At 37.1% G+C, this 14,464-nt stretch overlaps 2 protein-coding genes across 3 annotated transcripts in view; one reads left to right on the top strand and one right to left on the bottom strand.

Moving 5' to 3' along the window:
• Nucleotides 1–14,464, bottom strand: part of LOC108431559 (centromere protein P) — a 103,353-nt gene that overhangs the window by 50,840 nt on the left and 38,049 nt on the right. The window lies entirely within an intron of this gene.
• On the top strand, nt 982–10,167 carry omd (osteomodulin). The gene is made up of 3 exons (XM_037532267.1): nt 982–1,101; nt 5,158–6,082; nt 9,980–10,167. The coding sequence occupies exons 2-3, from the start codon at nt 5,182–5,184 to the stop codon at nt 10,165–10,167; spliced, it is 1,089 nt and encodes a 362-aa protein (XP_037388164.1). The 5' UTR covers nt 982–1,101; nt 5,158–5,181.

The raw sequence follows: 14,464 nt of genomic DNA, 5'->3' as shown, positions 1-14,464 counted from the left end.
GGAATTGATGGTCACGAACATTTAGTTGTGGTTTTCACCCTTGCCCTTTACATACCGATATTTCTCTGGGTTCGTTGATCATCATTTTAATAATGTAATGCACTATATTTGGGATAAAAGACCAGAGTAAAACCATTGTAATTGTTCATTAAGCAACACTATCCTAAAGTACTTATTTTATTGGCTGATTTTTTTGGCAAAGTGGCAAGCCTCAACTCATCCTTGCTCATAAATGACTAGGCCTTCCCTGCATGCTCCTTTTACACCCAAGCATGACTGCATCAACTGTTTAACAGGTTTTTCTTAAATATTTTACAGTCTTACAAGTTTTAAACTGTCCTGTCCAAGCGTTTTTTGGAATTTGCTGAAGGCAAAAATTCCAGAATGGGCCTATATTTACAAAAAAACAAGAAGCTGATAAAGATAAAACATCACATATCTTGTCTTTGTATTGTTTTCATTTAAATACAGGTCAAAGTTAATTTGCAAATAACTGCTTTCCATCTCCATTTGCATTTCACACTGTCCTAACTTTAAAACAAAGCAATTCACTAACAAAATTTTTTATTTCCCCACTGTTAATAAAAGGATATTGACATTATTATTAGAAGTAATAAGTATTATAAGAGATATAAGAATGGTTAAAAAACCCTCAAGAACAGCAGTGCCTGTACAGCTGTGGCCCTCCTTCATAACCTGTTTTATTGTTCATATGTGAAAAAGCACATTGAAGTTCCTGCTTCATATGTTTTGTCTGGAAACTGCAGCCTCACCTCTACTCAACAAAGGAGGAAAAAAAAGAAGCAGATGAGACCACAAGACTTGACTGAGGTCACTGAGCACATGGAACCCAAGGCTTCCAGAATCATTTCCACAGCAAGGAGGCAGAACTCAATCTCTCTCTAATGCATACAGGACTGCTGTGAGGAAAAAAACGCCAGGCCATATTTCAGCCTCATCTCAGGAGAAAAAACAGTTCTATTTGCCTAAAGCAACATCATTCAACCTGAGAGGATCCCCTAGTGCTTCTGTATCTGGCTTTCATCTGCAGGAACTAAACTGCAACACTGTTACCGCCCAGGAACAATAACTCATATACAGGTATGCTATTATGACTTCCTATGCTCAGCTGCATAAGAGAGCTTACAAAATGCATGACCATGTTTGAGAAATTAGTAATACACTAATCAGTGAGGAATACATTCCTTATTAACATGTGAACAATCTATGTTGGTTATTTGTATATACATATATGGACAACACAAGCTTTAGTGCTTTGATTGAGTTATTACAAGAAAATACTGGAGAAAAAAAAAACAATAAGCTTGTTAAAAAAAAAAAAAAAAAAAAAAAAAAAGACTTTTATTAACTATAAATTCCAGGACTATGGAATGCGACAGAATTTGAGGAATGTCGCATAAGGTTATCACACTGACTTGACTGATCTGCATAATGCTTCGGATCAGACACTTCAAATTGCAATTTAGCTGTTCCAATCTTCAAACTGCAAAGCAGTACAAGCATCTCAAAGAAGGACTTTTTTCTTGAAGGAATAACTATAATCTTTTGCAAATGATAGTTTACAAATGTGTCTTACATAAACACAATTCATGCAAAACAGCATTTTAAGTTGTGTATCCTGTGTTATCATATTGCGTAGGGAGAAGCCAGGCATCAAAGGTCCTTGGGCACCTGTTATATGTTAGTGTTCGCTATTGCTTATACAGTAAAGTGCAAGAGGGAGCATCTTTTCGGTGATCTCATGGCCGATGCCTGTTCTCAATTCTGAAACACTTTTGTGCTTTCATACCCAAAATGTTTGGATATGATTACATTTTATTTGCTGATTGTACTTGTGCATGAAGCCACATTCACTAAACAACAGTCAATGCTTGTAAAATCTGACAGGCTGATAAGTTATAGCCCTGGATTCAGTGCCCTAACATGCCTTTCCAACTGTATTTTTCTCTCACTCACTTAAAGCATCACCTGGTTAAAATTCCACTTTTTAAACACTCTTACCTCCTGTCACTCATGCTGCCCTATACACAATAAACTCTTGGCCTCAGTGTTTGCCTCTTGCAGCCAAGATGGAAAAGAGTCAAATAACTTCCAAAGCTCTGCCCTATTCAGTGAATGGGACGTCCACTGAAAAGTGATCAACAAACCAATGGTTTGTGCAAAAATTGTAGTGGACACATAAATGTGCATAACCTGAACAGGTGAGGATGACGATGCATGGTGACATGATGTTTCAAAGATGTGAGAATGTGCATCTTGGAGATGCAAGCATTGAATCATGGGCTGAATCGTTATACCATTACTAACAGGCATCACTGATGCTGAAAAGTCAAAGAAATTTGTCAATAATAAATATATCCTGGACTGGAATCTACAGCTTATCCATCAATGGTTCAATACTGCAGAGCCAAGAGGGGAATCAAGAAGCAACTCTGCCCATATGCTCAAGAGGGAACAACATTCATAATGACTTAAAAATGATGAATTGCATATGTGAAGCAAAATACTTATCTAGAACCTCATTTGCAAAAAAGTTGTGCTGTGCAGAATATAAAATAAACTATATATATTTTTAAGGAAAACAGGAAAAAGATTCCATATCAAAGGTTGAAACTGAGAAATATGATTGCTTGAATTTGATGCCAACAACACATTCCATAAAAGTTGGGATGGGGGCATGTCTACCACTGTGTTTCACCACCTCTTCTTTTAACAACACGCTAAGTGTTTGGGAACTGAGGAGACACTGCTGTAGTTTTGAAAGTGAAATGTTTTCCCATTCTTGTCTGATACAGGATTTTAGCTGCTCAACAGTTCAGGGGCTGACCTGTCATATTTTTCATTTCATAATGTGTCAAAAGTTATCAGTGGGTGACAGGTCTGGACTGCAGGCAGGTCAGTTTAGTACCTGTACACTTTTAATACAGAGTCATGCTGTTGTAATACATGCAGAATGTAGTTTGACATTATTTTGCTGACATATGCAAGGCCTTCCATAAAAAAGACGTCATCTGGATGGCAGCATATGTTGCCAAAACATGTAAATATCGCTCAGCATTAATGGTGCCTTCACAGATGTGCACGTCACCCAGGCCTTGTGCACTAATACACCCCCACATCCTCATGGATGCTAGCTTTTGAACTGTGCACTGATAACAATCTTAGTAGTCTTTAGCCCGGAGGACACCATGTTCATAATTTTAAACGTCAATCCGTCAGACCACAGGACAGTTTTCCAGTTCACCTTAGTCCATCATAAATGAGCTCAGGTCCAGAGAAGACAGTAGGGTTTCTATTTGGTTTCTACCAAATAGAGTTTTAGAGTTTTAACCTGCATTTGTGGATGCAGGCAACAAACTGTGTTCATAGAGAAGTGTTTCTGAGCCCATGCAGTGATTTTCACTACAGAATCATGTCTGTTTTTAATGTAGTGCTGCAGGAGGGCCCAAAAATCATGGCAAGCAAATACTGTTTTTGGCCTTTTTCCTTGAATACACAGATTTCTCTGGATTCTCTGAATCTTCTAATAATATTATGTACTGTAGATGATGAGAAGCAAAAGTTCTTTGCTATTTTATGTTGAGAAACATTATTCTTGAACTGTTGCACTATTTGCTTGTGCACTTTTTCTCAGAGTGGTGAACTTCCTCATTATTACTTCTGAAAGATGCTTTTTATACCAAATCATGTTACTGGCCTGTTTTTTATCAGCATTACACAACTTTACCAGCCATTTGTTGCCCTCATCCCAACTTATTTGAAATGTGTTGTTGGCATCAAATTCAAAATGTGCATATATTTTTCAAAGAACAATAGAATTTCAACATCTGATGAAAGTTGTCTTTATACTGTTCTTGATGAAAGGTGGGTAGGTGAGGGTTTAAATGATTTGCACATCATTACATATTGTTTTTATTTACATTTTGCATAGCATAACAACTTTTTTTGGAAATGGGGTTGTACATGCCATTTCATCTCCATTATTACACAAGAAAAACTCAAGTTTAAATTACCGAAGTGCTGTCTATTTGTGACAAAGTGATTAAGGCAGCCAAAAAACCTACATTCTCAAAATTTTAATGATGAATCAACATTGATGAGATACTAATTTTTTTTATCTGTTTTTTTATTTTCTCCATAACTGGTCAGCATTGACTGTAAATGCTAAAGTTATTGACATTGTCAGCATCAACACCAGTTTTGCTTGTAAATGATACTTTAAACTCAACAAACTTTGGGAATGAACTTATTCACAACATTCCAGTAACTGAAAGACAGCCATCAATTGAAAATTCCCTTTTATAGCAACATAGCAATAAATGCATTGCAATTTCCATTTCATAGTGACTCATAAGACTTCCCAGTTTATCTATCTTTCTCCAACAATGTATTTTGGAATCTCTGAAAGGCTATGCATGGTTTATCATTGATTTAAGTCCTTATAGGAAAGTCTGGCCACTCGGCGGCCAGCTTGGCAATGCCCCAGTTATTTCCAGTCATAAAAGGCCAGACTCCTATCTCGCTGAACGGGAAAAGGTCTATAAAGCTGAAACTAAAAGCCACATTGAATATTTGACATTATGCATAAAATCTGACAAAAACAGCATATACAGAGCAGCATTTGGCTCAAATGCACTTAAATAAGGGGCAGATTTTCTCGCTTGTGTCTTACACAGCAGCCTGATTGGCTTGCTTTATTTAGATGTCATATTGAGCGCTGCAAGCTTTTCCACTTATATTATATATAGTGACCAATCTCCTCCTTCACAACATCTCTGGTTAAGACCATTTTACTTTTTGACAACATGGTTCACTTGGTTGGTCTTTAACACGGCAAGTTTGAGTAAAGATTGCTCAATTAATAATGTAACCAATCGTGATAGCCGTAAATTTACCTTTCAGCAACAGCACATCAGGCTTTCTGTGTGAGTAGTTTTACTGTTAAATCCCAATGCCCTTTGAAAACTGTTGCAGATCAATTAGATTTTTTAGAGTCACCAGCAAGAAATACAGGTATAAACATGCATCTAAGAACTGTAACAGAAACACAAATGTGTGTAAATGTGTTTGTGCTGGCCAATAGGATTACAGTGTCTTACTTCTCAGAACATTCTTTTGTGTCTCTGTTCCAAACAGGGAAAAGAAACCACAAACCAAGCGATGGGTTTTACAAGCACATGGACAGTACTTCTACTGATTTTGCTCACTGAATTAAAAGTGTTATGTCAAGATCATTACGAAGACTATGAGACAGAAGAAGAGGCATTACCAGACATGTACACTTACACGTTTGACGTATATGAGTGTGCTAAGGAGTGTTTCTGTCCTCCTTCTTACCCCTATGCAATGTACTGTGACCATCGAAAGCTTAAAACAATCCCAGATGTTCCGGGACACGTCCGCCACCTCTACGTTCAATTCAACGAGATAGAAGCCATCACCACGAAATCTTTCACCAACGCTACATCTCTCAGAGACATCAACCTCAGCCACAATAAACTGCAGTCTTCTTTAGTGGAAAGAGGGGCCTTCACTAAACTTCAACAACTAATTTATCTTCACCTTGAGCACAACAATTTGGAGGAAGTCCCTACATCTTTGCCCAAAACTCTTCAAAGACTTCACCTGGGCTTTAACAAAATCTCGAAGCTAACGGGTGACACTATTCGAGAACTATCAAGCATCACAGTGCTCGACCTCTGCAGCAACAGACTTACAGATGCGGGTATTAGAGGAAGAGCCCTCTCTGGCATGAAGAACCTCTTGCAAATCAACATGTGCAGCAACAAACTCAGGTCTATGCCACCTGACCTCCCTGGATCTTTGCTGCAGCTGTCAGTGGAGAACAACTCCATCAGCTCAATACCTGAGGGCTACTTCAGGAAGACACCAAATATCCTGTCCATCAGAGCGACGCGCAACAAACTAAAGGCAGTTCCTTACAATGTGTTCAACCTGTCGAGACTGATGGATCTTAACCTGGGCCATAACCAACTCTCCAAAACCTTCTTTGTTCCCCAGAGCTTGGAACATCTGTATCTCAATCACAATGACTACAAAGGTATGTTAAAAAAGATTTTAAGAAACTTCAAAGGTAATAATTAGCAGAATTTGCATTTACATCAATCAGACAGCAAGAGAAACTGCTAGAAATTTATTTTGTTCATCGCCTTAAAAGTATTATGAGTTTCTTTTAGGACGATGCTTGTTTGAAAGTGCAGCAGTATGAATTCATTTAACCATATCTGCCAGATTTAGCCGCATCAAAGATGCAGCTCTGGACAACTACCAATACTGTGCTGGCATGAAAAAGAGGGTCACAGAGTTGCTGTGCTGTGGCTCTGAGTAAGCACATGTTAAATGATAAACATGGTATCGATCAACATACTTGAGATGCATTTACCATGAATAAATACTTCAACTTTTACAAGCCCAATTAATATTAATACTTATTGATTGGTTAATGGTTTTCACATAGAGCTCATCAAGAACACAAAGACGCTTACAATTGAAGAGTTTTCCAAAATGCTTAATATTCATTTATAACAATTATGGACATAATGAGTTTTTGAAAAGAATAACAGTTGATGTATAACGGATGGAAAATACATTTTTATTTTATTCTAACAAAAATGGTACCAATCATAATATGAAATTGATCTTAAAAATGGTTTATAATGAGTTTTGAAACCAACCTTTTCAATTATAATACACAGAACTCCGGAGGATACATACAGACACAACCAAGTACAATAGTACACAACCATAATAGCGAAGACAAAATAGTGACGTTAGATTAGGTGTGGCGTAGGTTGGAAGTTAGAGAAAAGAGATTTGAGATAAATATGGAAGGTGAGTTAGACTGTCTGACTTGGGAAGGAGACGAGAAACAAATCCTGACAAAGCTTTTTGCCAAATCGATGAAGGCTAGATGGAGAAATGGTCATCAGCTCAGTTGAAGATGACCTGAGAGTAGCTATAGGGTGGTGAGGGAGAAGCTCGGACATATAAGTTTTAACAAATCCTGACCAACATATCACCAATACTGCCCTGACATTTGAGACTGCTCTGCTGTTATTTATGTACCCATGTAAGAGGGGTACAGGTTTACATTTGGCACTCTTAGTTGATGGGTGGGGGCTGCAGAAGAAAGAAGTAAGACATGCTATTGTTGGCTAATATTATTTTTCACCCGAATTCTGCTCAAAACTGACCAGAATCACACCTAATAAGCCTGGCGAATTTACAAGGAGCACGGTATAACCGTTTTTATTTTAGGTTCGCTTTAAACAGCAACAATCACCTACACTGAACAAACAATCTGTACTTTTCAACCAGAACAAAGTTTTAGTTTAACTTTAGCTCTTAAAAAAAAAAAAAAAAAAAAAAAAAAAAAAAAAAGCTAACAACTGTCTATATCAATACAGAAGTCAGCCAAACTAGGCATTACATAATAGTGCCACAGGTGAAAAGAATGTCAATTATATCATCTCATTTCTGAAACACAGGCATGTATGAGGGTCCTTGTCCTGATGACATGTTTGTCAACTGAAACAGCAGGATGAATTCTGAAGTACACAACAACATCTTAACCACTTAGATCCAATTTAGTGCCTCACAACTTAAGTCATTATTCTGCCTCGCAGCAGGAGAGTAACTCGAAACATACACTAAACCAAGTATGAAGATGTTTAGAGCCAAAAAGTACTGCCCAAGTCATTCACCCACTGAGCGCTCATTTTGCTTACAGAAGACGAGACTAAAGTAAAAATAAATAAACAAAAAAATCCAAAACAAGCTTCCATCAACTACAGGGATTTCACAACACAGTAAACACATTCCTATTCAAGATTAATGTTCTTCCAATTTATTTATTTATTTTTAACTAAAAGAATTTACAAATTTTTGTGTCAAAATTTAAGACCTTACAAATCATTTTAATAACAAAGAAATTGTGAAACAGTGAAAAAAACACTATTTCTGTAGCACAGATGTGTTCAGTTTAAATAGCAGTGGGGGGGGGGGGGTGTTTGGGGGCTGGCTACATGTTAATCTGATAAACCTGTTAATAAACGGATGATACAACTTCCAGAAACCTCTACATTACAGGTTTGATACCATGACCTCTCACTCGATACAGCAAAACAACAGAAGCAGAAAGGGAAGATCCTGTTGTCACAACAGCGCCATCTGTAGCCAGTTTTTGAAATGGCAAAGAAAGTGTCTCACTATGAGAAAGACGAGAGAATCCAGTAATGATGAATGACAAAAGGCTGCTGAGCTGCACAAATCAGAAAATGACTGACCACAAGAAAATAACCAAACAGCTGAAAATGCCCGTTTCTACTATGAGGGTAATAAATGGGGAAGGTTTGAGCAGCCAAATAATCTCCAAGGATCACAGATGGCTAATTACAGAAATTAGGTTGCTCTTGGGATCAGAATGTCTCACAAACTACAATCAGGCGCCACCAACACTACCGTAAGTTGTTTAGGAGGGCTGCCAGAAGAAAGGCTTTTGGCTTTTTGACAACAAATACCAGATGTGGGTTTGGTATAGACACAAAGACAGCTATGCAGAAAAGTACCTAAAAAAAAAAGCATGATGGTGGATCTGTGATTCTGTGGGGCTGTTTTTCTTCTAGAGGCCCTGGACCACTTATTCGGTATCATGGAATCATGCAATCCATCAAGAACCAGTAGATATTAAATCAAGACTTGACTGCCTCAGCCAGGAAGCTTAAACTGGGTTGTGGCTGCATCTTCCAGCACAACAATAATCCAAAGCACACCTCAGCACAAGTATGAAATGAAAGGGTGCCAACAACACAAAGATTTGAGAAAAATATTTCTTTCATGATAAGATTTTTGTTCTTTCAGCCATTGTACTTTAAATAAAGCTTAGGGTTTTGTTAATATTCTGAATTAAAAATCTAAATAATTAGTATTAAAGAATATTTTCTACAGCCGGTTTTGCTCATGTTTATGAGGCGTGCCAATATTAGCGAAGGGTACTTTACATTTAAAATGTCGATATATTTTGTGCATTAATGCAGGCAAAGTCTTTGTAATTAGTTTTGACACCTCAGCTGTTTTAATTCCTGCTACAGAGGAAAGCTTACCTTTTCTAGCACTATCCCTTCAGAGGAAGCTAAGATCTAAAATCTAGCTTCATTCTACTCCTGAATTTTTTTAATTTTTACTGAATTATTAAACTGAACATGCATTGCTAAAAATTTGTTCTATATAATCTTCCCTGACAAAAAAAATCAGCCACCTTGAGTGTTTAAGGTGGTAGTAACTTTAGGCTCCTGAAGATGGTGCTGCACAAGGCTCTTAATACCTGCGGCTGTGCGACAGGATTCATAGATTGAGAAGAGGTGGTACAGTGCAGTGTGTTCAATGTGTGAAAAATAGGTGACAAAGCAGAAGTTAATTATTAGCAAAAAAGACTGATTGCATTTGGGTGTGCTGAAGGATATAGTGTGAAGGACGTTTCTTAATTTACAAGTTTAAAAGTCTAAATTTGCTTCCAGACAAGAATTACTTCTAGAAGTCAACGTAGGTCCTTCACAACCAATTTCTGAAAGAACACACTGCAGTTAACTGCATACCATGAACATATGAAGCAGAGTGGCATGAAAGAGGCCTCACTTCTGCTGACAAAGTTGTCTGGTTACAGTGGGCAAATAGACACAAAAGCTGGGCTGATCATGACTAGCAACGTGTTATCTGGTCAGATGAATCACGTTTCTGCCTGTATGTGAATGATGCTAGGTGTTGTGTTGATTGTAGACCTCAGGAAGCTTCAGTGGGGACAGCGTGCAAGGTGTGGTTCAAGCTAGAGGAGGAGAGTTTGGTTGAAGTGCAGAGTTTAATATAGTAATAATTACAAAATATATATTATCTACACAATAGTACATGACTAATGTAATGATTATTTCTTTTCTCATTACAGAGCTGAATGTTTCCCTAATGTGCCCATCAGTGGACAGGGACCACCCTAATATGCTCACCTACATTCGCATTGACAACAATAAGCTTAGAGGATCTGTGGACTACCACGCCTACACCTGCTTCCCACGAATGAGAATGATTTTTTATGGTGAACAGCAGAGGGCCGATGAGGATGAACCTTCAAAATAACAAAAAAATATTCAAGCTCAATGATGTTATTTAAAAACGATTTATGATGAACTTATGTTCCTAAAACATATATTAAAATAAATATAACAGATTAAGACAAATGCAAACAACAGTACTGGGTAACACTTTATTTGAAGTGGTCTTTTGTAGATGATTAACAAACTCACTACAGATTAACAGTAACACATCAACATATCAATGAAGTAGCAGTAAAACATTGAAGTAAATATCTTATAGATGTTCTGTTCGTACATTACTCACATTAAGTAGATGTATTGTTAACATGTTACTTCCATTACCCAAAACCTATCCCTGGCCCTAATCCTAACCTTCACCTCAACCCAAAACCTCATCCTAACCCTTATCTTTTTTTTCACATTTTATTGAGTTTGTTGAGTGTTTGTTTAATCAAAAAGAAGAAACAAAAACAAAAGACCACTCAAAATGAGTCACCCAATATAGAAATAAACATTTGATATTCGTCTCTTTAACCCTTGTTGCATGTGCATGATTTAATTTACCTTGGATTTACACAAATACTTTCATATTACGCTAAAATGGCACTATTAAAAATGAAATGGAATTGCAAGTTAAGAATCGTGCTTGATGATGTGGCTTCGCATGAAATATTTTGGTTTATATTGTCAGTTTTCAGAATTTTGTAGCACTGTAAAATCAATATTAATAGAAAAAGAACATTTTAAAAGTTGAAAGTACAAACACCAAGGTTCTAGAAAGAACACTTAGTGGTGATGTGAAGGTTTTTAACGCCTTAAAAAGGGTTTTCAGACTGTAAAAAAAAATGTTTAACACGTTTCCATAGATGGTCCAGGAAAAATCGGGATCATCTGTGGCCTCCAAGGTCTGCTTTGAGAACCAGTGCTTTAAGAGGACCAAAAGTGTTTCTATGGCATCACTCAAAGAACCTTTTGTGGCACTTTCTTTTTCAAGAGCGTTCTGACATTCACTCAGTGGCTAGGCATAGGCTGGAACCTGCTTTTGCCTTTAGAGTGTCCTGAATTCTTCAAAGCACATATTCAACAAGGTGCTAGAAACTGGGCTCAATGACAGGCCTTAATAACTTCTCCTGACAGCAAGTAAAGTGAGTGACATTGACAAAACCAGAATGGTTCCATTGTGGTCAAAGAATATGTTTACACAAACATCGGAGTATATCACAATGTTTTCAAAGGACGCCCCATTTTTATTTTGTGATGTTTCTCATCCCAGTCATTCCATAAGGTCATCTAAATTTTATAATCATAAACAACACTGTAAGGTTACAAATACTGGCAGACTTAGCCACGTTATCGAGCCAAGTTAACCATGTCAACTATTTATGCTAGTGTGGTAAGTTCTTCAAATACACTCTTTCTTGTGACAGCTGCTATAGATTTCACTGAAATTGGTTAGACTTGTGAAATATGTAGATAAAATTATCTTTTAATAATGGATTTACATTGAAGATTAGTGTCTTAACCTTCCATCCTGCAATTAAAGTCTGGAACTATTATCTGATCTGGTCTGGCTTAAGTTTTCAGTTCAGAAGTTCTGAAGACTTTCGAATGTGATGCAATAATTAAACTCTTAAAAAAGATGGTGTTTCAAGGAATCTTCATAGAACTATGAACACTCAAAGAACCCTTTGCATGATTAAAGGATTACGAGCTTTACACCATAACAATAGAGGAACCCCTTTAGAGGAATAGAGGAATGCTGCTGCATTCAGGCATAAGGAGGTCAGGCAGGGGAGCATGAGTCAACTGTTAAGTCTAACACAGGTTATTAAATGTTTCTGAAATAAACAAAGAATTTTAATTACTGCATTGGTGTGTATGACTTAAAAGTCATAACGGAGGCAGCAGAAGCCCCTAAACTCCTCATTTTCTGTATTGAACTATAGAGAAAGGTTCTCCATCTTGCCCAGAGCGTTCTGTCTTTGCATTTATTGCATCGAACACATAACAATGGGAATGTATGCACATGCTGTTGGGATTCTTAATAAATGGCATTTAACTAAATAAAACAAAACTAGGCCTGTTACTGTGGGTCTTTTACAGGAAAGAGAATTTTTGGTCTGGGACAGTGGTCATCAACCCTCCTCTTATCAAGATCTAACTTAATATTCAGTTCAGTTCAAACTGTTATCTGCTACACCTCATTCTAGTAATCAGTCCCCTCAGAAGACCATGATTAATGTGATCACATGTGTCAGATATGGGTGACTCTACAGGTAGGGAGGTCTCCTGGAGAATTTTAATAGCCACTGGTCTAGGACTCCACAGCATTCACTTTCCTATTCAGACTACTACATATGTTTGTAAAAAAGTGAGAATAAACAACTCTACACTCTAAAATAAAAAATAGCATTTGAATCAAAGCATATAATTTTAGGAACGCTCCAGCTCAGTTTCATTCAAATGGTTTCAAGCTGATGATGTATTTTAAAGGTAAGAACATCTAAAAAATCACGCCAGGGGTCGGCAACACGCATCTCTTTTCCTGCCCTGTTGTAGCTCCACAGCAGAAGTACTGTGGATTTTTAGGTAAAAATAAAATAATTAGCAGTATAATAACAGTAAAATAAAGCTGTGCTCATTGTTTTAATACACTTTTAACAATAAATGGTATAAACATGTAACTACTAATTCACCCTTTAACCGTGAAGGTCAGAATACAGTCTGGGTCACCACAGCAACGCACACAACAGCCTCGACATGCAAAAACACAGAATCAGAATACTTTATTGATCCCAGAGGAAAATTGCAGCAAAGAGACTCACAAAGAGAGAGATTTAAGACGAACATTGATAATTTGGAGACGAATGGACTTATTTATGTTTAATGTAGCTGGTTTCCTAATACATTTAATCAGGAGCAAAAATCTTTCAAACACTAAAAAAGTCACAAAGCTGAAGTGAAATTCCCATTCCACCTTAAATGGCACAGCAGTAACACACTGGCACCTCAGGCTTCACCAGGTGGAATGAGAAAATTTGAACAAGAAGCTGGCGGATGAGAAGCTGAATTCTAAAAAATATTGAACGTTGAAAGACATTTTACAAGAAGCTATATAAGAGCATCCTAACCTCAACTTCACCCCAGAACCTATATTCAATCATAAAGTTGACCCTAGTCTTAAAAGTGCTGAGTTTGACCTGAATTCAGTCTATCCGCTTTGTTTATAGTTAGAGCATCTGGAGATAATCCTTATGAGAGTCTGAATAAAGCATTACAACATTAAGATTAGTTTGCTAATGGAGTTCTTGTAAGACCTTTAAAAAAACCCTAGATGTTTCACAATATACAAAAAAGTGTGAACTTCATTAAAAATAATACAACATTTGGAAGCAACAAACAACAAATGTAACAAAATCTGCACCAATTTACAGCAATTTACAATAATTTCACAACTTCACATTTGAATATTAATCTGATGCCACTTCATGCAGCCTGTTTTATGAATATTCAAGTGCTCCAACTATAAAGCACATGATGAAAGTTGCACATCTTATGAGTCTTGATTAATCTAATCAATCAATGAGCCTAGGTTTCTTGTGCCTGTTATCAGATGTGAATCTGTAACGAACAAACTACCCCCTAGAATTGGTGCTGGGATGAGAAGAAACTCAACCCAAACCCAAGCTATGCCACCCTGACTGAAAAATGTACTACAGAAAATTAGCACTGTAAAAACATTTTCCCGTACTTGGCACTCTTCCCAGCATAGTAAATCTTTACAAGTTCTTATAATTGCTAACACACCTGTAACAGGCCTCAGTTTCAGTCCACTTGTTTCCATCCCTCGAATGTTTATTTCCAGAGGCCCTTCTCATCTCGTCCTGAGGTACGCAGAGGGGGATACAAATCATGTGTTCTCCATTAAACACGTTTTGTTTTAATTGTGTTTATTAAAAGCGGCCCGCTCTCTGTGCGTTTCTCTATTTTATGCACTTATTGTACAGATATGTTGGGTACAATGATTGAAGGCAAGTCACAATAAACCACTTACTAAATCCACAGGATACTGCACTCAAGCAATGTATATGTTAAGTGTGACAGCAATCATGAATAGTGCTTTTTATACATGAAATCTGGCTGCTGCTACATTTTGTCAAGACTAACTTGAAACCTCATAGAACAGCGCAAACGTAGGCTGTGACAACAAATTACACTGATAATAACAGTAATAAACAATAGTTGGCAACAAATCTTATCAGGATCAGTACAGGATCGTACATGGAATCTTTTTAGCATCATCTAAAAAGACAATGTGTTTAACGTAGCTGCTAAGTTTT

The sequence above is a fragment of the Pygocentrus nattereri genome, chromosome 21 (assembly GCF_015220715.1).
Source record: "Pygocentrus nattereri isolate fPygNat1 chromosome 21, fPygNat1.pri, whole genome shotgun sequence".
NCBI classification, from domain to species: domain Eukaryota; kingdom Metazoa; phylum Chordata; class Actinopteri; order Characiformes; family Serrasalmidae; genus Pygocentrus; species Pygocentrus nattereri.
This window is presented reverse-complemented; position numbering and strand designations above follow the sequence as displayed.

Excerpts from the sequence above, each read along its gene's own strand:
- omd (XM_037532267.1), top strand. The coding sequence starts at position 5,182 with ATGGGTTTTACAAGCACATGGACAGTACTTCTACTGATTTTGCTCACT. Across the intron at positions 6,083-9,979 it reads CAATCACAATGACTACAAAG|AGCTGAATGTTTCCCTAATG; the intron begins GTATGTTAAAAA and ends TTCTCATTACAG.